This window comes from Sipha flava, unplaced genomic scaffold (genome assembly GCF_003268045.1).
Source record: "Sipha flava isolate LNK unplaced genomic scaffold, YSA_version1 132_pilon_pilon, whole genome shotgun sequence".
Taxonomy (NCBI): domain Eukaryota; kingdom Metazoa; phylum Arthropoda; class Insecta; order Hemiptera; family Aphididae; genus Sipha; species Sipha flava.
Genome location: NW_020271758.1, coordinates 1537114 through 1562138, shown reverse-complemented (window position 1 = coordinate 1562138; position 25025 = coordinate 1537114). Strand labels below are relative to the sequence as shown.

Below are 25025 nucleotides of genomic sequence, written 5' to 3'. Positions count from 1 at the left end.
TATTCGTTGACAGACTTCAGTCTTCAGTTAAATCTGAGCACAGTTAAAAACTATTTTAGAACCGCGGGCTTTGATTATATTTAAGGCGCGGGGCCCTGGGCAGTTGCCCCTATTTCCCTCCCCCCCCTGAACGAGACGTCGATCAAACGTTCACACCGTTGTTTTCAGTCTATTTTACCTTCGTCGAGGTGCAGCGAAACGTTGTTTATGATTACCCAACATTTCGTGATGTATTTTGACCGGTCGCCCGCGGACGAGATAGTACGTTATCATCGGAAACGCTTAACTGATAATAACTCCGTGTTCGATCAGTATTTCCAAACCGAAAACCGTTTGTAATCCGTAAATATTCTTCTAAGACCCGTTCGAGACCTACGTACTTATCGTATAATGTTCGCTGTCCATCTCGTCTCGACGGTTGTCCAATTGTAACCGATCCTACGCGTGCACGCTTTTACCTTGTTGGCCTTAGTTGCTTATTTCCTCGCATTTTGTAGATCGTGATAAAATTTCAAGTGACAATGCTAACAGGTATTCTACATGAGCACTGTTATCATGAAGACCTATAAACTGACCGTTCATCAAAAAGCTTTTAGCAGTAAGTAGAGTACTTAAAGTATCAATCACATCGAATCTAATCAGAAACATGTCTGTTTATGTTGTTTTTAATGTCTGTAACAATTCTTGTTAGACTCAGAACTGATCGTCAACAGTAAAGACTTTCCAGATGCAGTCCTGGGAGATATTGTCGAGGTTTACCATGCCGATTCGGAGCAAAACAAGTTGTTGCTTCAAATTATGGCATTTAAAGATGATACGCAAAGCAAAGGTATTACTGAAGACCTAATTTTATTATTATTTCTATAAAAATTCACATAAATACTCAATAGCTGACTAGAATCAAAGATAAATATTGTAACAATCTTGTATGGCATTATCTGTTTATAACTCATTTCGGTATCCAGTGGTCACATCAAGCACTATCTGTATTAATATAAATACTGTAATTATATGTATGATACTTATAAAAATATATTATTTAAAAAAATTATTCTCGTAGAAAATTTAATTGTATACATATTTGAATTACTGGATGTTTATTTATAATAAAACAATGATATGATTGAATATAAATATATAACTTTTACTTAACTGCTATATTTAAAAAACAAATTATTGAAATAAGCAATATGTGTGTTGATTGGAATTTTTAGTGCATTTAATAGTAATTTTTTTAAATAGTTATTTTTATTTTGTAAATCATTTAAAACATGTTATAAATAATGCCTTCATCACTTTTATTAAAAATTACAAAAATTTTTTTTACAAATTAATATAAGTGTTTTTGTAATATGAAATAGTATAAACTCATTAATTAAAACTTGATTTTATTCCATAATCTTATAATAATTTTACATTTTTAACCTTTTAATGTATTTATTATTTACCTACTAATTTTTGTTTTATTTTTCATAAAATAATAATTATAAATAAATAAAATAAATTAATTAATTAATAAATAAATAATTTACTATTCAATTTTATAGTATAATTTATATTTTTTTTTTCTTGAAATTAATTCTTTTTATAAAATATGAATTATTTTTATTATTTTATTAAAAATATTTCATTTGATGTAATTTAATTTAGTATATTAAACTTATTAACAAACTTATCAAATTTATATCATGATTAGGGATGAGATTTTAATGCTCTAAAAAATTCAAAATAAAAACTACATTAAATTAATCAGTATCACTTGAAACACATTTTCACTTACAGACTTATGCGTTGGGACAGTGGCGTATCCAGGAACTTTTTATGGTGGGGGGTTCAGCAAATTTATATACATTGAATCTTATCACTATCATTTTGACTACTATTTGTATTGATCTCCATATTTTTAAGTCTGGTTGACATTAGTTTTTTTGACTCAGGTAAAAAAAAAAATTAATATTTCTAATTTGCTTATTTGTTAGAGAATTTACCTATAATAATAAATAATGATAATAATAATAACAATTTAGGAACTAGGAACTAATATAGGAACATTAATATTAGATATTAGAATATTTTTTCTTCAATCACTTAGGTATTCTAAAAATCAAACTTTAAAAATATCTTACCATAATGGAATGTTGTTTACACGTCTTAGAATGATGTCAAATTAAAGTAAAACAATAATAATGGAATACAAATGTCAAATATAAACAAATAAAAAAATAGTAAATAAAGAATAAGAAACCAACGACCAACAATTAACTAATAACTATTAGTTTTACACAATAAGGTGTTTGTGTTAAATGATCAGCGAGCCTGTTGCAAATGCAATAGGTATACCCAAAATAAAATTTGAATACAGACATTGATATCGCTTTTATTTCAGTTATCAGGACCAGACGACTGATTTAGAATCAACTGTTGTAGAAAACCTAAATAATATGTTTCCAAACAAAAATTATCAAAGTAGTAGTAAAGTATCTTAATATGATCATAATATTATGACATATGTGTGTGTGTGTGTGTGTGTGTGCAGCTTGTGTATAATACGTTTATAGTGTTTATACAAACTATTAATATGATTTCCAAGTCAAAATTCTAATATATAAAAATTTTAAAGAAAAAACCGTGTTTCATGTAAAAGTTAATTTACCATCTCAGATTCATGGGGAGGGGTTTTGACCCCCAAAACCCCCTCATGGATAATTATAACGTTACTGTATTGGGACATTAGAAAAAGAAATTAATTTTCATTAAAATCTCAGCCCTAATCATGATAATATATCATTGATAATTTTTAATAATTTAAGTTTAACAAATATTTGAACCAAATATTGATAGTTAATTAATTTACTTAAAATTAAATAAAAACTAGAGAGTTATCGCACTTACAGTTATATTACTTTTAAGCTACTGTTAATTTTAACATTTTTTATATTTATGGTATTAATAATTATAATATAAGTATCAATAGGTTTGTAAGACTTGAAGATGTTGTAGTTTTAACATACTTGTTTAATTTAAATATATTTTTCAGATACAATAAGCATTGAACACAGTGTAGCTAGTTTATTTCAATTACGTGCATATAGTGATGTTACAGTAAATATTGTCAGTCCAGAATCTGTCATATTAGATTCTGTTGAATTAACATTTAGGGACCAATATCTTGGACGATCAGAAATGTGGCGTTTAAAAAATTCAATGATTGATACTTGTGTATATAACAACAAAAAAATGGAATTTTGTGGTGGATATACACGTGTACAAGTTCATGAAATGTGGACAAAAGGAAAAATTGTTTCGTGCGGAGTTATCAACCATAGTACTAAGGTATATATTGTAGTCTTAATATAACATTTTATTGTTTTTATTTTTCCATATTTCATCAAAAAACAATTTTTATGCTAATTTTTTAAACATCAAATAATTGTATGTTATTTTTATTATACATTTAGATTTTTAAACTATTAGCATTAATTACAATTCATATATGATTTATTATCATTTTAATTGAATGACTGATATTGACATTCATTTACTAAATTATTGTTTAGATTATTTTTAGATCTGCAACAAGTATGGTATATATATTTCTACAAATGACTTCGGAAATGTGGGAGTTCAACTTTTTAGGCGATACTTATTTTGAAAAAGCTGTGGATGGTTTTTTAGTTGATTTGTTTGATAAATGGAAGGTAATTTGTATTTTCATATTTAATTTTTTATACTTCAATAAATTCTAAGTATAATTTTTATAAAGCTTGATTAATTATTTATAAAATTAATAAATTAAAATTTAATTCTAATGATCAAATTTTATTTTTATATTAGTGTTTTGGTAGTAATCATGAAGTAACATTAGTTGTATTTTCACGGGTATTTTACAAAGCTAATAAATTAGAAGAATTTCCAGAATTAATGAGAGAATGTCTTCAAGTTGACTATAAAAATCGCTTTTATGAAGATTTTTACCGGTAAATTTATGATATATTTTATTAATGTAAATATAATGTAAAATTATGTATGTATAATTGTCTCTTCAGATTTTCACTTACTCACTCCATTAAAAACTCTCTTCTGTTTCTTAGTTCGTCCCCTCCTTGAGTATGGAATCATACTCTGGGACCCGTCCACCGCCCCTCTGCATGTAGTATGATTGAAAGGGTTCAAAGGAAATTCCTCCGTCACGCTGCTTACAAATTAAATATATCCTGTCCACCTCACGACTACACACCAATCCAACGCCTACTTTCCCTAGAGAGTCTCGCTGACTGTCGTCACTCAGCTAACATTGCATTTGTTTCTAATCTTCTATCCTCTAAAATTGACAATCACGAATCACTATCTCGTGTTTCGTTTAATATCCCCTGTCGCCGCACACGATCATCTGTTCCATTCCACATACCCTTATCCTCCTCAAACTACTATCTTAACTCACCGATCATCCGTCTTATACGTATTGCCAACATTGACCCTTCATTTTCCCTCTAAAATTGAGCCTTGTTTACTCAGAGCTTATACTATTATTTTTTATCATTGTATATTGTTTATTCTTGAATTATAGGGTTCGTCCCGTATTTTTAGATAAAATAAAATAAAATAAATGAATTACAAAAAAAAAAAAAATATATGTATATATATATATATATATATATATATAAACACAATAAGAATTTGCCTCTATTTATTAAATAACAATTTTTATATAATATATATGATATTATTAATTAATCAATTCATATCTTTAAAAATAATTATATCTATTTTAATTTAATTTTTAAGAAAAATGCAAATACTGTTTAAAGTAATCAAATTCTAAATAATTTTTTTTTTTTAGAGTAGTTATTCAAAATGAACGGTATGAAGATTGGGCTGCAGCATCGTTAATGTTACTTAGACGTCTGTATTTTACATACAAAAAAGATGTGTTAAATTACCACCATAAAGTTCTACATGAATCTGGCATTTCAACTGATTTAATTCCAGAAGCGTATTTATCCCAAGCATCTCAAGGCAATTTTCTTGAAGTTTTAAATATGGCATTAAATGGTAAGTATAAACTATTTATAATGTCCATCAATAATATTATAAATAAGTTGGCTATCTTGTCATATGCGCTCTACCTGCGATTACGGGACGCTTTTTTATGCGCTCTATGCAATTTTTATCCTTATTATCATGAATTACCATTAGGTAATCAAAATTTGCATTATCTATATATTTTAGTCGTTGGATGATAATCAATTTGAGGTATGAATAAAAGTGACACATTTAATGAATTTCTGAGGAACATGGTACAAGTACATATCATATACATATCGCCAGCATATCGAGTGGAATCGTGGAGATTTCTTGATGGATAGTCTCCTTTAGTTCTTCAATGGTTCTAGGTTGATGTTTGAAAACATCATCTTCATGAAGGCATCAGTATTTTCGTACTCTTCAATTTTCGGGCGTAAAAAGTTTTCCAACATCTCGCAGTATCGGTTGGAAGGCACAGTAACTGTAACACCACCTTCTTAAAAAAAATAACCGATGTTTTTCCGGCAATGTTTTCCGGTGTTCTCACAGACTTGGGATGTTCAACCCGTTTTTTAGGCATTGCAAATCCCGTTGCTTTTAAATTATATAACCAATTCAAAATCGTTTTCCGATCAGGGAAACTTTCGTTTGGATTCAAATCGAACCGAGTGCGAAATGCTCTCTGTGTCGCAGTCACATATTCGGCGTTTTTGAAAAATGCCTCGATAACGAAACTACGTTGTTTACCGGACCACAGCATGATGACGACTTTATTAATAATCTAATCTATCGAAATAAACCACTTAAATCTAATAAGTTTGATTACGAGTTAATGATTATTTGAAATATTTGAGTCCATTACGCCGCACTCTGTATTTTTAAATTTATTCAAATTTTTTTATATTTATAATTATTAATGAAACGAGATGACAACAGACAGTTGATAGTGCTTATATAATAATTTGCAAGTCCTATAATATATTATATATTTATAAAAAAAATTTGTTCGTCATTAAAACCAATTTTACACCATTCCGCATTGGTGAATATATTTTCTAAAATCTAAATATGGTTATAGAATGATAAAACACAGTAGAGTTGTATTGCAGTCGCGTTGCTGTCAGTAGAATGCGTTTGACAAAATAGCCAATAAGTTTTTAATTTTATCATGAATTAAAATATGATGAGAGTTATAACATTTGAATATACACTTTATTTATACATGTATATATATATATAAATCCAATGATACATTTTTTCTTTAATAGTTACTTAGTGGAAATTAATTTTTTATTTTTAGTTTTTGAAAAACACTATATAGAAAGAAGTTTAGATCGAACTGGTCAATTAGCAATTGTTATATCTCCTGGTATGGGTGAATTTTATGTTGATAGACAGTTAACTAATATCACAAAACAGAGAGTTATGGATAATGGTGTAGGAATTGATTTGATTTGTGTGGGTCAAGAGCCGTTATATGCTGTTCCATTATTTTTGGTAAGAACAATTTGTAATACTTTATCTGTACATATTCTATAGAAGTATATTGTAAATATATATACATTTTAAAATAACCTTATAAAAATATATTTACACATATTTTTATGAATACAAAATTTTTTTAATATAATTTGTATATATATAAATATTTTTTATAGTACAAATTGTATTAATTTTATTTTATTTTATGAAATAACTAATAAGTTTATAAACAATCTACATATGCCAGTTAAAGTATTTATTATACTTTAACTAGTTATTTCAATGTCCAGCTATGAATTACTATTTTAATTTTATTACTCTTAATGTATAAAATGCATTAAAATATAAAATTTAAATATATTAAAATAATTTTCATATATTTTGTAGTTATTGAATTATTCATATTTTATTAATTTTTAACTGAATTACCAGTTAAAAATTATTATTTTATAATTATATGAAATTATTTATTTATCATTATTGTGTTTGGAAAGCTATTATACTATTTTGCATTGTACAACATCTTTGTTTTTCCTACAAACACATAATTAGGTCTCAAATTTGTATTGAAATTACACTTGACCAGTTCTAAGTAATTGAGCAGTTCAAGCAGTTATTAATTTTATTTTTATATTTTAAATCCTATAAGGTTAGGCTAGATTTTTAAAAATTATATTTAAATAAATACTTGAAAAGTCTTTGAGATCATTATAAAATAAATCCATATATATATACACACACACATATATGTGGACAGAGCATTTAACCTTCTGTGTTCAATTTTTAAATCATAGAGTAAAATATATAATTACACTCCAAAGTTTATCTTAATTGTAGAATGAACATAAAATAACAAATAAAACTTAAACAAATTTGTCATCTGTTAATAAATTTAAAAATATTAAAAAAATAGTAACTAAGAATCTACAAATTTAACTATGTTGTAATAATAGTTTATTCACAATCGATAACAACACGAAAAACTAGAAAAATTGATAACTTAATTTATGTAATATAATTAAGAATAAAACCATCCTAATATAAATGCGCATTTTTAGTATAAAAATATGTTCAGCTCTTAACAACCATATTACTATATTATAATTTATTTTTTGTTATTAATCATCAATGTTTTTTATATAAGCGTATTTTAGAGTACATAATTGAATCGCTTATTTCAGAAACCCCTTAAGTATAGAAATTTTAACTTTCGAGAAATTAATAAAAACTTTGCATTTTCCTAAAAAAAATTTTTTTTCATTTCTGGAAATAGAGGAAGATTCTATACATAACATCGAACATACTCATATAATCATATGCTCACCAAAGTTAAAGGGAAGAGGTAAATTTAAACCCTTTCCCTTTGCAGTTATGGTGTTTCTGCAATAAAATACATTTACAACAATAATTTTCTAGTTTTAAGGTAATAATAAGTTTAATTTGAGAAAAAATTAACAAAGTAGACTTTTGACAAACTATTAAAAATTAAACTATTACAAATAGATGTTTAAGGTATCAAAAAAATATATTTTACGCAAATTAAAATGTTTTAATTTATTATTGTTCTTCATATTCTGATTCGTCCATTTCTTCCTCCTGAGCTAATGTTGGCCAGCTCAAAATAATGTCATAGAAATCTGAATAGTCTATAATATATTCCGAGAGCTTTTTCAAGTCTTCAATTTTTTTTTTTTATTTATTGGAACTTTCCCAGTAGGGTAGGCTTTGGTAGTTGGTAAGTTAGGAGATTGATTGGTTTTTCTAAAAGTAAACGTAGATGAAGAGAGACCATTAATGAAGGTCTTGACTTCTACTTTTTCAGGTAAGCGATGTCTGAAAATAAATTGTTTGTATGAAGATATTTTGAATGTAATTCGGTCGTTCTTATGAATTCCTCTTCTTGAAGTTTCGTCTGATTTTACTGTTTTCTTGTATGAAGATGGCCACCAGTTTTTAAAACTCAGAATTTCATTGGTTTGCACTTCGTGAACGGAAAAACGACTGCACCTGCTAGCCTCTATGATGAGTTGAGCGTATTGCTGTGGTGTATAGATACGATCAGTTTTTCTTAAAAGTCTTTTTATGGAACCAAAATCCCTATCACATGGCAAACACGAGTGGCCGCGAACTGGAAAAAAATGAGTTATGGCCTCAAACTTTCCTCGATCGCACAAATTCATAAGAAACCTCGCCACTGTATGGTTTTTGTTCTGTCCAGCTGCCCCATCACTAAATAGAATAATATTCTTTGTGTTGTCGGGGATACAGTTTTCAAAATAATGTAGAAGAAAAGAACAAACCTCATTCGGAGACTTACTAGCTTCTCCTTCATGGTACATATACATTTTTGCTTGATTTGTTTTTACGTCATGTATACAAAAAATATTTACCCATAACTGACGCATATAAAACATCTCTTGAACAGGTATGTTCGGTAAGGGTAAGTTTGACATATAGTTAAAACATAAAACGACCGTGTTATCATCTTTATTTTCTTTGGCAGTATTTAACTCGGTATAAAACTGTTTAGCTCTTCTTTTGTGTAATATAAGCTCACCAGCTGCACCCCGTTTAGCACTCTCACTTAAAGCTGGATCTCTTATTTTCGTGTTTAAACTTTCGCACTGGCTACACACATCTACTTGTGGTCGACCAAAGGTATAATCAAAATTTTCTTTGAAATATTTATAATAGAAGTTGTATTTCACTTTGACTGCTAAATCTGGGTAATTTTTCACAAACATTTGATGCATTTTTACGATGTTCAATCGTGCATCTAAATACCTTTTAAGTTTTCCTCCATAATGGGTATTTTTAACACTAAACCGATTGATGTGTTGATGAATTTTAACACAAATGTCACCGGGTATAGCGTTTCCACTAATATTTTTTTCCACGTTTGTCTTCTGGCATTTTATTATTTGAAAGAAGAAAAGTAAGTCTACGAACTCGATCTGCTGTGATACCATGTGTAGCGATAAAAACATTCTTACAAACCGTGAAAAACTCACCATTGACCCGAAGTTTATAAACATAAGAGTTATGTCTTTTAAAATTATTTTTCTGAACGTTCTGATCACCACACTCCAACTCCTCGTCGTCTATCTCATCTACGACCATATTGTTTGTATCATTACGATTTTCTGTAGTTGGTATTAACATTTTAGATTTTGTACGACGTTTAATTTTCTTTTTTTCTATCAACGATTGTAGATAAGTGTCCTGACTATTTTTATTTTCCATTGAGTAAAATTTTGTCCAAATATCACTCAACACTTCCTTTGTGATAAACTTAAAACATTTAGCAGGGTATTTGCATTTTATTTCATGAGAAGTTTTTTGACAAATTTTCTTACCTTTATAATTTATATATTTCTTTCCGTGGGTTCGGGATTCCTTAATGATGTTTCGTTTGTAAATTTGTGGACGGACAACACCTTTTATTCTTTTATTCGGAATATCTTCATTAGATTCAGATTCACTCGACATTTTAAAACACAGTAAATGAAAAAAAAATAACCGAAAATCAACAAACTAAACAGCTAAATTAATATATGTCATTCAAATATTGTGTGCGTATCGTCTAAATATTACTACAGTAATGCATAATAACAGGAAGGGCGCAATATTGTGTTGCCTCTATCGTAAACGAAAATAACTAAGTATTATAAGTGCACGTGCTTAAAAACCTGTTTACAACTACAAATGCATTAAATTTAAAAAATAAATTGTATTTGAAGAAAAACGATAATATGATTATTTTAGTGCAAAAATCCCCTATGCGATGTCACTTGTAGGGTTTCTGCTCTAAACATATTCCAAAGACGCGATTAGCCACATAAATAAGACGCGCATGAGGTTTCTGCACAAATCGATGCGTCTACTAATAGAATACAAGAAAATAAAAAAAAGTTGTTTTAAAATTTCTGTCATTTATGGGGTTTCTGTAATAAGCGATTCAATTTATGTTGGCTAAGTACTCTGGGAGAATAACTTTTTTATACATGAATGCTACATTTTATTTAATTAATTATAAGTATATGTTTATTTTTTTTTTTTTTTAGTTTCAAAATCGTGATGAATCTTTAGGAGATGATTGTAGCATTCCACACTGGATTAACTTAAGGTTTTTATTTTCATATTATACTTGTATTTTAATTTTAGCTATTGATATCATGTAATGCCTAACAGTTAAACATTTAAAATCAGTTTTTACAGAAGTAAACATATGCCACCCAAATCAACATTTGTTCCTCGTATTAAATTACCTAACCAATTTTCAAATATAACTTTAAACCGGCCAAAAATAGGCTTAAAAGTAGTTCCATCTAAATGTTTATCGGCTTCAATGCAAAAGAATTTCACCAACAGTGCACAAGATTATATGAATTATGATGCAGATGTTTTAGATAAAAATAATAGAAATGTTGTGCCAAAATTTGGGTAAGTTCCATAATAATTTCAAAAATTGTGTTTTTTAACTTTCAGTAATTAAAAGAATAGAATATTATTTAAATTATTATTTGATTGTTAAATAATTAGTTTAAATTTTTTTTTTTATTGTATGTACTATAGCTGTTGTTATATAATATTATTATAATTTTATTAGTATACTATTATTTTAATTATTATTATTTTTTTTTTTTTTTATAGTAGTACCAGTAATATTTTACCACTTAATAAATTAAATGGATTAAGTGCTTCAAGAAAGAAAAAATTTAGTACATGCAGCTTTGATATAAATTCAGATAAAGCAATTGCTTTAAGTCGTAGTCTTTCTCCTCTTAAACAACGGAGTATTACTCCTCCACCTAAAAATCAAAATGATTTAATGAATTTACCACCATTAAATAGTAAGTAAAATGGAAAATATTATTAAAAACAATCATTCAATTTCCTAATTTTCAAAAAAGGAAAAAATGTATTAATGAGCCATGATATTTATTTTCCGTAAACACTTTCAAAAAGTAAATTTGAAAAAAAAAAAATCTTATTTAATGTCTTTTAAAGTCAAAATTTCACCTAGAAAGAAATATAAAATTGTATTTTTCAAATTTTTTTTGTTACTAAAAAACCTAGATTATTAAATTTTGTTCAAAATATTTCATATATTTGTATAATAAAATAGTGTTCTATTATATAATTTCATAAATAATATAAAGATTATTGAACCTAGTATTAATGAATTTTTGTTCTGTAAATGTTGTTAAATTTAAAGTATACACGTAGGCGCCAAGATAAAAAATCAAAAGATGCTCAAGAATACCCTTCTTTTCCCTATAAAATTAATATGTGAAGGCTTTAACTTATTTTATTCATACTTAATACTATTTATACTTAATGATATATAATACATAATTATGTACCTGGACTGATCTACATTCAAGTAATCAGAAAATTTTTAGATGTAGGTAGCTTATTAATATTGATTATTTTTATAACTTATATAAAAACTGTAATGTAATAACTTAAGTATTTAATAAACTGTTGTTATTAAATGTATATTAAGACAATTTAAAATGCATTATAATACATAATAATAATAATAATACATCAATTTATAAAAAAAATAGATTTTGACAAATTGAATAAATGTATTAAATGAATAATGTATCTTTTGAATATCCACATTATCATTCCAATGAATATGCAGTATAGCTATATCATTTAAACAATTTTGAGACATTTTTGGCCTCAAAAAGGTTTTTAAATGTCACAGTGCTGAAAATGGTCTTTCAGCAGTACAAGGAGAAACTGAAACAAATTTATTTATTTCAATTTGTTTTGATTTAGCAATATCAACTAACATATCCCCAAACAGTTTTAATTTTTCATAATAAAAGACTTTTCCATAACACTTTTTATCTTCACCAATTATACAGAAACCTGTTATTCAATGATGTTATTATTATGTTCAACAACTAAAAAAATAAACTTTAAATTTATCTTTGTCCAATGAAAATAAATGTGAATTATTGTCTTGTACACATTTCTTTGGAATTATTTATATTCTCAAATATGTTACTTTAATGTTTAGCCCATTAAATTTATTTTATGTCTTCCCATATACTTGTATCATCAAAATTCTCATATATTTGTTGCTGAATTGATGCAATTAAATTTTTTATTTTAAGGTGTCTTTTCCTGGAAATTTAAAGATACTTTCTGATGTTCTGAATTAAGAATTTCAACTCTTTCAAAAGTAATGATCATTATTCTAACATAAACCAAAAAAACAAACTTAAGTAGTTATTTAAGAAAACTGCTTGCCATAACTTCATTTTCAGATTTTTATTTAGAACAATTTTACATAAAATCTATTAAAACTACATAATTATACAACATTATTAATATAGCGATGGCATAATTATTGCATTACAGTAACTTTATCATATTATTATTAAATAATATATATATATATATATTTTTTTTTTTGAATGAGTAGAAAAAAAATTAAATATTAACAAATTTAATCAGAAAAAAAATTAAACGAATACCTGAGTACATGGTCACCTTTCAGGTTAGGTTAACATAGAGCCTATGAGTTGAAGTCATTATTTTCACAAATATTGATGATAATTTTTTGTATTTCTTAAATTATGTTTTGGTTAACAAGTCTTCAAATAAAACCAATGGCTAGTTATAGGAATTTGGTATTAATTTTAATTTAAATATTTTTACTTTTTAAATAACATAAAAAAAGGTAAAATATGAAATATATTTTATTATTCATTGCTTAACATTGTTGTTAATGTGATTAAGACCGCCACTATATCATTTTTAATATTGGAAAGGTTAATGTTTTGCCTGCTTTTTTATACTGTGATATAAATTCTAGGAAACAGAAGTCATAGTATTGATGAAACTTTTAAGAAGTATGAGAAAATGGGGGAAAACGAACTTAATAATCAACAAGCTGATGATGCCACTTGTGAAAAACCTGATCGTGTGAGGCGTTTAATTAATCCATTTGACAAATCACAGTTCTTTGTTAAGCTAACATCAAATCGAAGAAGATGGAGTCATATATTCCCAGAAAGTATACAATTAAATAATTCAATTAAAAATTAATGAAGTCATTAATATAATTACTTATATTTAGAAAATCCAAAAACGCATAAGTCTTATGAAGATTTTGAACTTGGTATTACTAATCCAGACATGACTTTATCTGATGTAGAACATTTTCAATCTTTAAAAAAAAAAGTGTATGAATTTTTTAATTTTTAATATTAATATTGATATTTATTGATAGTTAATTATTTATTTAATTTTGTACAATAGCTAATATAAACATTGCAAAATTTTTAAAAAATCGAATAAAGGAGAAACAAAATATAAAAAGTTCATTCCATTCAGCAAGTGAATGTGAATGGATAAACAGTTGTACTCCAGGTTAGTTATGTATAAATGTTTGTAAAAATTGTATTTGATTTAGAATTATAAGAAACTATAATAACTTTTCTCATACAATTTGGTGATAAGTTTCTTTTTGTAAATATTTATTTTTTTGTTCTCATTGTGTAATTTTTAATTTCTCAGGTGCTTATCTGGTATATCTGACCCGTGATCTTGAGGCTTTTGGTAAATTATAACTAATTAGGTATTTAATTTATATATTATAGTTGGAATTTTTTTGCTTTGTTTTATAATTTTTTTACAGAGAAATGAGAGGTACTCAAAAAAGTAACAAAATATTAGATACATTCATTAATATAATATATTTAAATATTTTTAATGCATTAGCATTAGCTTTGTTCTAACAATAGTGTTTTAAATGTATCAATGCTTCACTATTAATAATAGTTCATAATAATCTAATTGTTTTTTAATTATAATAATGTTATTAATTTATTTTATAATTAATTAAGCAATTTTTTTATAAGTTATTATTGAAAAGCATTTATTGAACAGGATTAATAAAATATTAAATATTTGATTACTGAATAACCTATATCAGTATTATGTATATAGTTATTTTTTGAATAATATATTTATTATATTATATATAATATTTTATACCAAAACGTTATTAATTTAGATAAATTAATATGTATATTTTTCACTTTTATCCAAGTCTATTTTTAAATAAAATAGTGTTAATAGGATGAATGAGATTTTTAGAAGCATTTTTTATATGTATTTATTTTGTCCTCGAGTAGAGTGAAAAGTAATATAATGTTTTTTTCCATTTCATAGTATTACTATACATATAGTATTTTAGTATAATCAACTTACTAGAACTGATCAGTGTCACTTCTATTTTGTATTTAAAAATATTTTAAAAACTCGAAACCTTTCTCTTTGTAGTTTATCTTTTACATCATATTTCCTAATTTTTTTAAGGAAATTACAATATGTATATTTAAAGTATCTATTCAATTTCATAGCAATATTTTTATCGTTATTATTTAATATTATACTGATCTCATAAAAGAGAAATATTATATTATATATTATTATATTTGATAATTTTACTGTTACTTACCTTATTTATGTTATCTATAAAAGATTTCTTAACAATGTTACAAATTTATGAAAAAAACTTATGAGATTTTAAATTACATATAACTTGTTTGTATTTTTGTTTTCTAGCTAATTTAAGAATGATTAATTTATTTTATCGCAGTTAATAACGTTTTTGTATATGAATATTTTTCATACAATTATTATTATTAATATCGGGACACAAATTTAATGAGTTATTTAATTGTTTTTTTTATGCAGCACATAAAAGTGAGTACTATTGTAAAGTCAATAATTTAAAATACATTTGGTTTTTATGTATCTAGTATCTTTTTATTATTTAGTATTATTTTAGTTATGCTAAGTTATTTTTAAAAAAAAAATCATAAATATAGCCTATCCAAGGTTAAAATATTGTTAAGGTGTGATACTTTAAGTTTACCCTGGTTTTAACACTCTTTGGATCTATAAAGAAAATAATTATTTATCTACGACTTTTAAGCAGAAAAACTATTTTGTGCTGGACAAACTATTTAGTATAAATTCATAATAGAAGCTCCTTTTTTTTTTTTTTAACTAGATTGCACACACAGGCATGTTATCTTCGTCTTATAAACGTATAACATAGGTAATCTGCATTCAATAGAGCCAATATTTTATTTTAGCTTTAATATGAGAGTATGAACCTCTTATTAAACTTAAATTAATGAATATTAGCTGAGCAATGACAGGTTTTTTGCAATTTTTTAAATTTTAAGCGAGTTTTAAATTTTTTAAAATTATAACATTTTATATAATCACAACTCACTTAAAAATTATAGTATCATTAGAAACCTGTATCATTACATAGTTAATGTTCTTTTCTTTAAGTTTGATAATTAATGCAATCTAATATTAAAGCTAACAACATAAAATTTATTCTACTTGAATGCAAATTTGCTATGTTGTAAGTTTGTAAGACGAAAATAACACAGTGAATGTAATAAGATATGGATCAGAAAAAATATATGGAACCCCTACTATGAATTTACAATGGATGATTTTGTCGTTTGTACAATATATTTCCCCCAAATTACTGATGTATCACATCTTATTTAGGTTTTCATTATTATTTGAAGTAGTTTAGAAAATTGTATAAAATTAAATTAAAGTATCAATAACAATTTTGATCTCACTAAGCTTAAAGAAAATAATAATTTTATTTGTAATTATTAAATAAAGCATATAAGAAATGTCTAAGAGATTTTATACCTTTATTTATTAAAAAATTTTGATTATTCAAGATTTTACTAACAATAGTAATGTATATTTAATGTTTAAGTACAAATCAATTATTAAAGACAAAAATTACTCATAATTATATGCTTTCTTTTTATACATTTATTTTTTATTCTAAAAATGAATGGTAGCTATTGAAAATAACTTATTATCTTTTAAGTTTATGTTGTTACCACAAATATATATACTAACATAGTATACATATCTATGATTGTTACTAATTTTTTTACTGTACAATATGTTTGTATGCTTTGTCATTTAACACTTCAAACCAGGGTGTCAAAACGGGTTACAACTTAGTTTTGAAATCTGGGATACCCAGGAAAAATTTGAAACCTGGTTGGATTAGCTACCCTATTAGCTTACCTAACCAAACCTGAAAACCGAAACCCAACAAATAAGTGAACCCAATTTTTACTCAAAACCCAAACCCGGAAAAAATTCAACATAAAAACTGAGATTCAAATTAATATTGAAATGTAATTTAAATGTTAAACCTTGAACTATCCAGATACAAATAAATAATAAAATGTTTTTCTTTACTTTATTTTTGGGAAACGGAAATTGGAAATTACATTTTTTTTTGTTTAATTTCTATCCATTAATGCTGACATGCTGGTAGGCAGTAATACTTAAAAAAAAAGCTCAATTAACCAATTAATTATTAAATAATTTACACGAAAATCTTTCTCCAATAATTCATTATTATGTTAGTAAAATGTAATATACATTTAAAAAATTTTATATTATACAGTTTTAACTTAAACCTTCTTAGGTACATTATATTTCATAGTGCACCTTATTATTATTTAAATTTTGTTTGTATGTATTTTTCAATGGCTAAAGTTTATATAATAATTAGGCTACTGCATACATAGTTCTACTAACCAAAATATTTAAAATAATGGACCTAGTCATGTGCATGTTGCATGTAAATAACTTTAGTTGTTTTTGTTATTTTTCAATAATTAATTATATGAAATGTAATTTTAGGCAACTTTCTAGTCTTAACAGTACAGTTAGGTTTATCATATGTTAACCATAAATCAATATAAATTAATTTTTTTACATAAATAAAACTTTCTGGTGATATTTTATAGTTATTATTAACACAATTATCACTTAATACTGATCTAATATTTTATCATTTAATGTCACTCTTATAAAGAATATATTGTTTATATTTATTATTTTTTTTTTTTTGTTTATACTATATTTAGCTAGAATTTTAAAAACAAAGTTGAAAATTAATAATTATGTAATAAATAGTATAACAAAATTTCAATCATATAAGTATCTTTGACTAAAAAGTTAAAATTTAGAATTATGTAATATGTAATACTTATATAATTTAATTCATTTAATTAAAAACAAATTTTGATACTTATATTTTTTGTAAAATAAATAGTTTCTAAGATTTCAGAGAAAACTTCTCGATAACATTATAACATATATAACCTACCTAATAACAATATGATGTACCTTATCATTAGAATGAGAAAAAATAAAACTCAAACTTAATCCATTAATTGATACTAGTAAAACAAAACCCGAGTTTAACCCGTTAACTGGAAGCCATGAAAAGTCAACCTACTTTGACTCCCTGCTTTAAACTTTGCATGTTTATTTGCTATAAATAATAGTTTAACTAACATTAAATGTAAATATTTTATATGTAATAATAACAAATATTGTGGAAAAAAATTTACTACTATTATAAAGTTACACTAATAAATTAGAAAATAGCATTATTATTACATTAAAATATAATTTCAATACCTTAAGAAAATAAATTATATTACTTTTGTGAAAATATACTAATAATCTTTTATTAGGCGTTGATTGGAAATCAATGGTGTTTCCTGCATGTTTGCCAATAACTACTGACTATTTTCCTGATGATGTTAATCTTCAGTCATTCTATGTATTTTCCAATTATAATTTGTTACCTGAAGATGTAAATGTTGAAGTTGCCTTACAAAGGGCTGTTTACCGTCAACCATTATCTACATTAGAAGTTTTTTACCAAATGATATGCCAACGTCTATCACACGTAAATATTTATAATGTATTAATATTAAACATAAAAATATGGTATCATGTTAAACTAAAACCTTTCTTGTTTCACTTAGAACCTAAAAATGGTTAGATTTATATCAGTGATATTATATATACAAAAATAATTTTTCTGTAATTATTATCAGATGCTCCATCTGTATTCTTTATTATTTATAATAATATCTATAATTTTCTTGATTTAATGATTTATACATTTTTTTATCTCTTTTACATCTTCATATATATATATATATATATTACTTCCATATTTACAGTCTGTTATGTAGAACATTCCATGAAAACAACATTACTTATTTGTTAAGACTTATGCTTTTGCCCAAAATTATTTTCCCATTTCTTTATTTGTAATTATTTTAATTTTACTTCATTATTTAATTGAACCTTTTTTAACATATAATTTAAGCAGGTAATTAAATAATAATCATGTCAACTATTTTAAAATATTAATTTTATCCTACAGGGTTTTCAGTTAGTGGTAAGTAAAGCTGAACATGTTGATCAAAAAAAGAAGATTAATAGTATTGTAATGAGATCAACACAATCAACTTCTGAACCTTTTATTGAAATGCGATTGAGCATTGGAAGAATATTTCATACAGTTACTTTAGTTGGTTCAGAAATTCGAGTAACGCGATATAGACCTAGGTAAATAAAATTATCAAATCTAATTGAAAAGTTCTAATACTTCTAGAATACTGTAGTTTTATTTATTATAATCAAATTTTCCAACACTAATGAATCACTTACATAATCTAAATTATGAAAAATATTTTAATATGTTATGCTCACAACCAACCTTAACAGACTCATAAGCTAGTGAGATTTAATGTCTAGTATCTTCCACTGTCCCATCAACCATAATTAACAATATAAATATTTAATTTCATTAAGTATACACGAATATCTGTAAAAACACCAAAATATGCATATTTAAAAATATTGATTTATTTGGTTATTTAATATCTAGAAATGTTATTTATTTTATTTATATATAGTGGCATAAATAATATTATAAATCTTTATAGTTAAATTTGTTAAAAATATATTTGTGTTATATATACATTTAATTTATATTTTTCTATTGCAAACATTTTTTTTATAGTTTAAATTGTTTTATATTTAGATTTCCATATGCCACATTTGAAATACAATATCGATATCGCTTTCAAGCTCCAGATCATTCAACATATGGTATTTCATGGATATCATTTATTACTGAAAAGCTAGAAAATTATAATTGGAACTACCTGGACCATTATTTATGTGCACGCGGAGACATGGACTATGCTGTACATGAGGTTAAATATAAATATTAATTATCTATTATTATTATTAATTATCTTTTCTCCTAAAAATGTATTGACTTCATGGAAAATAATTGAAGTATACAATAGAAAACATTCAGAATAAATTAATGATTTTATATTTTATCCTATTGAATAAAGATTTGATTATTTAGCAAAAATTAAAATATTGGAGGTTTCGTATGTATTTATTACCTTGGCGTCAAGAAGCTACAAAACAAATTATGGAGAATTTAAATGAAATCTTTTACTGTGATATTTATAAAATACCTACAATGGAAGAACAAGTTCGGTTTACAAATAAATTTGTTAAATTTATAGAAACATGGATAAATCGTATTAAACGATCAACAACACTAAGTCTTAAGGTTAGTTATAAATTATGACATGAACTATATTTATATTTATAATAAAAACTATACCCAATTTATTTATTTTAGAGTGCAGGTGACACATCACCTTATAGAGACCGTGTCAATTCTATACGTCCTACAGACAAACCACGACCAAGGTTTTTACAATAATTATTTGTATTTATTTGTAGAATTAATTTGTTAAAATTAAACATTTAGATATTTTTTTATTATAATTGTCATTAAAATAAGTAATTAATTGCAAAATATAATACTTATTAGTTATGTTAGTTTATAGATTACCGGAAATAAGGATAATTTAAAAATTATGCATCAATTTTAGGTATTATGAACAATGCCAATTTGTTATAAGCTATGTGAATAAAATACATTATACCCAACTTTATTTTAGATAATTCTTTTTGTATAAAGCAAAATAAAATCAATTTATTTATAATATTTAAGTTAAATTCTCCATTTTTTATGAAAACTATGAGTTTTTTCCCTCTTAAAACCAATACATATTTCCTATAAAAATAGTTGTTTAAATAAAATTATTTTTAAAACAAATAATATTATTAGCTAAATGTTTACAATTTTTATATGAAATTAACTTATAATTTTGTTTGCGTTAATTTATTGATTTGCTAAATGTTTATAAACAGAGAAAATTATTTTTTTTAAACATAAATTTTGTGTATATAACCATTTTTTTTTTTTTTATAAAGTATATTCTATAATTAATTTTTATACCACACTGCCTACTCGATTTTAAAACTATGTAAATGTGCATTATAATTTTAGGCATTTTTTAAAATACTTAGGTTTATGCATAGTAATAAGTTATCCATATTGCCAGCACCATATTATTATATAATCTAATATTTTTAAATTTAAATGTTTAGGTCAGGTTCTAAAGTTTACGATAAATCAATTGCAACATTATTTTCTGAAAATCCTATTCAAGATGAAACTATTGACGATGTTGATAGGTAAGAACAAATTGTATTAATTATTCCTAATTCATACTTATACTCTTATATTACCTTCTAAAAATAATTTATGTTTTTATTAGTAAACCACTGAATTTAATTAACTCAGAATTATTAATCAAAGAAAATTTATCTAACGCTGACTTAGTGGAACATATGTGCAGTATGCAAGTTGGTGTAGGTTTTGTAAACAGACATATGGGTTTACCACAAAATACATTTGTCAGTTATGATGCAATTACATGGCTTATGAACAATGTGAATACATTTAATAGTAGGAATGAAGCTGTTGAACGTTTACAGGTCACTATTAAAACCTTTTCTAATAACTTAATTTAAATAAACTGGTACTAATTGAAATAATTACTAGGAAATTCTATGCGAAGGATTAATTTGTCATGCATCTGGAGACTTTTCTCATCCTTTTATTGATGGATTTTATTTGTATTATTTTCCAATGTGTGAATCGCCTACTGATCAATGTAAATAAATTAAATATATGGTAAATTCATAATTAGTAATCAATTATATTTTTTTCAGCTACATTTCCTCCACATGATTTTCAAGCTTTTGAGAATGAATGGGTAGAAGTAGAAGTCAAACAGCCTATTGAATATACAAGAAGTATAGAATTTTTAATGGAACATTTAACATTACCAGAATCTCTAAAACATGATACTAATAGAAACGGTTGGTTTTGTAATTTTATATTAAATAAACATAATTTTATAAATTTCTCACAATTATGATGTGTTTTTTCTTTTTTTTTTTTTTTCATTAGTTCCATGGTATAAAGAAGCTCATTTAGAGATGGATGTTAATAGTAAAAGTGATCGAGTAGAATGGGGTCATGCCCGTTATCAATCCGTTTATCGATGTGATCAAGCTTATGAAATTATTGCTCAATGGGTTGCAGCCTCTGGTTCAGTTGTAGCTGATTTGGTATAAATTACATATTAATCAATTTTCTTATTAGTAACATAACATATTGTTTATCACTAGATATACAATTGGGCACGAAAAGCACAATCAGGTGGATTTCAATTGATACCGTTACCAGCTGATCCATTTGCTCTACCGTATACATTGAAATCTGATCCTCTACGTGGCCCAGTATTTGTACCTCTTAATTTGGAATGTCTTCTTACAGATGGAAAAAAATGCTTATTTCATGGTAATATTTACAATTTATAAGTATACAGTAATATATAGTAAGTATTAGTTTATGCTAATATATATAAATATATTTATAAAGAATATTCTGAAGATACATGGCTTCGAAGATTATTACTATTCCAAGAAGTTATACTTTATCGATTTGGTTTTATAATATGTAACTCAATAAATAATAGAACTGAATCATATCATAATCAGTATATTCATCTAACTGGTAAGTATATTCGAGTGAATAAATATTCCTTTAATATTTAATATTTTGAAGGTTTAACCATTTCATATTATTTGCAGGAAATGTGTTTGTGTTAATATTATCGGATTTAATTGATGAAATAAAAGAAAAAAATCAATATTCAGATCAAGGTTTAAATGAATTAGAAACTAGTAATAATCAAGAAGAATTACCATTTAGTCCTCACATGGAGTACATATCACGTCATGTGTATCATAATTCTAAAAAAAATGATCCAAAAAGAGAAAAAAGGGTTAGTAAATATTTATTTATAAATTCATTATATAAAATAACGTAATATCAACACTTTACCTGACAACAGTTATCTTAATAATTGTGTGTATTTTGTTGAAAATAAGTTATTGTGCAAAACTAATAAACATCTAATTAAAAAATACATGTTCTTATTCAAGGCTTGGAATTTAGAATATAAAAAATAATTATTATAATATAATATATATAATAAAATTATTGTTGTAAATGATAAAATATAGTCATTTAAAAATATTGCACCAAATTTAGAATTTTGGCAAAAATGAATACACAGATATATTAATGTTAAAATCATAAAATTATTTATTTAGGTTGGATTTCTTTGGGCATGGAATCATATGGTTAGTCGTCGTTGGAAATGGTCTAATCCAGCAACTGGTGATGAAGAATATCAAAATAAATTGTTAGCAGATTTTAGATCATTTTGTAGTAATAAAGATGGACGGTTATTCAATTTTTGGGAAGATTGTAAAAATGAGCTTAAATCAATTAAATGCCAAGAATAAAATGTTAATTTTATATTCAATATATTATAGTTATTATTTACAATACATAATAGGTTAATTAATTAATTTTCAACATACCATCTTAGCCTAAATCGCTTACAGATCTTGTAAAAATAATTTTTGTCTATGATTTTGTTCAAAAATAATTATTTGTGTATTTTATTTTAAATCCTGCTTTTGGCTTAAGCAAAACTATTTCCTGGATCACTATCATTCACCTAATTATCAGTGAGTTTCTTATTAAAAGTGTTTAGATCGGATTATTGTCAGTACACTTGTACAACTTAAAAAATCTGGTTTGGCAATATCATAATATCAATATGTAATTTTTCAATGCTTATAAAAATGTTTTATCACTTTTTGGATAGTTTTTTTTTTTTATTGATTACAATAGCGGAATGAAGAAAACTTATAAAGGGTGTTATATACACTTTTCTAGAATTAAAAACTAAAATTGAAAAATTTATAAATTTTTCACTACAAAAATTATACATATTTTTGTTATTTTGGTCAAATTTTATTAAAATTATAATCAAATGCTTTTGAAAATTAGAAACTAAGAATTTTATCGACAACTCTGTAATGTTTATTTTATCTATATTTTAAGTGGCCCTCACACAATCAGTAACACTGACAGTATTTACATTACTGATGTGTACTCTTTATATGGTCGGTATGGATTATTGTCTCATATACTCAGTTCATTTGGCATTCGACTGATACAAACTTTGATGAATTGCAGCCCTAACGTATCTTTATTAAATAAAGAATTTATTATTACAGTCGATTCGTAATAACTCGAAGTTGAAGGGGGATAAAAATTCACTTCGATATATGTATTATTCAAGATATCTAACTAATTTATAAGGGAAGAATTTTCTAGAGGAATAAAACAAAGTTCGAGTTGTTAAGTTTTTCGAGTTATCGCGACTCGACTGTGTTATTAATATTATTTATATTTATTATTTATTTATATTTAATTTTAATTTTATTTTAAAAAAAAGTTATTTTATTATAATGAACGAAAAACAAAAAGTGTGCGTAGCAATTATTTTAGCATTTTCTATACGGATATAAATTGATTACTAATAGTAAGTGTTAGGTAAAATAATAGATTGTCAAACGTAAGAAGTTAAAAAATTAAAAAATGTATACAATTGGTAAACATTTAAATGAGGGTTTTTACAAATTCAAATATATTAATTTTTTAACATTATCAAGTGTATCAATCAGACGCGTATCCATAATTTTATTTAGAGAGGGGCTGAATGAAAATGTATAAACATAGTCATACAGTAAAATAAAAAAAAATTTAAGTATTTAATGTATTATAAAATAACATTTATCATGTAATGTATTAGTTACTAAATAATAACTTCTAAACGTGTGGCTCATGCACAATTGGCAAACTTACCTAAAACCATATCATCTGTTATAAATACATTTCTATGAATGTTTCTTAATTCTTATTTGTAAAAAAAAAAAATAATAAAAAATATAAGTACTAACTTAATTTTTAATTTTAAAAATTTTAAAATATAATATTATAGGTATTTCATTGACTTACTTTCGTAATTCCAATCATAAATTCGTCCATTGTTATTTAAAAATTTAAAACCATATGAAATTTAAAAAAAGTTTTTAAAATGTATTTATCATATGTAATAATAAATGTATGAAATATATTGTAATATAAAAAATAATAAGAAAAATAAAATAAAACACTTTCTTGCATGTGAACTCAGTTCGGTATAAGCAGTAAATAAACACAAACGTAATTATTTTGGTAGATTGTACATGTACACGAAATAATATTTATTGATAAAATTGTTTTCAGAAAAACTTGTAACTTTTGTCCT

At 24.9% G+C, this 25025-nt stretch overlaps 1 protein-coding gene across 1 annotated transcript; it reads left to right on the top strand.

Moving 5' to 3' along the window:
* Positions 1 to 268: 268 nt before the first annotated feature.
* On the top strand, positions 269 to 23188 carry LOC112694676 (GATOR complex protein DEPDC5). Its single transcript, XM_025570223.1, has 29 exons — positions 269 to 598; positions 692 to 829; positions 3038 to 3333; positions 3558 to 3698; positions 3835 to 3977; positions 4841 to 5052; positions 6326 to 6522; positions 10572 to 10633; positions 10717 to 10950; positions 11161 to 11360; positions 13346 to 13546; positions 13610 to 13715; positions 13793 to 13902; positions 14050 to 14091; positions 15235 to 15243; positions 18087 to 18304; positions 18791 to 18975; positions 19454 to 19628; positions 19790 to 20002; positions 20075 to 20145; positions 20893 to 20979; positions 21063 to 21282; positions 21350 to 21461; positions 21520 to 21669; positions 21761 to 21921; positions 21982 to 22153; positions 22235 to 22369; positions 22447 to 22640; positions 22972 to 23188. Exons 1-29 carry the CDS (start codon positions 541 to 543, stop codon positions 23164 to 23166), a joined length of 4437 nt encoding a protein of 1478 aa, XP_025426008.1. The 5' UTR covers positions 269 to 540; the 3' UTR covers positions 23167 to 23188.
* The last annotated feature ends 1837 nt before the right edge of the window (positions 23189 to 25025 follow it).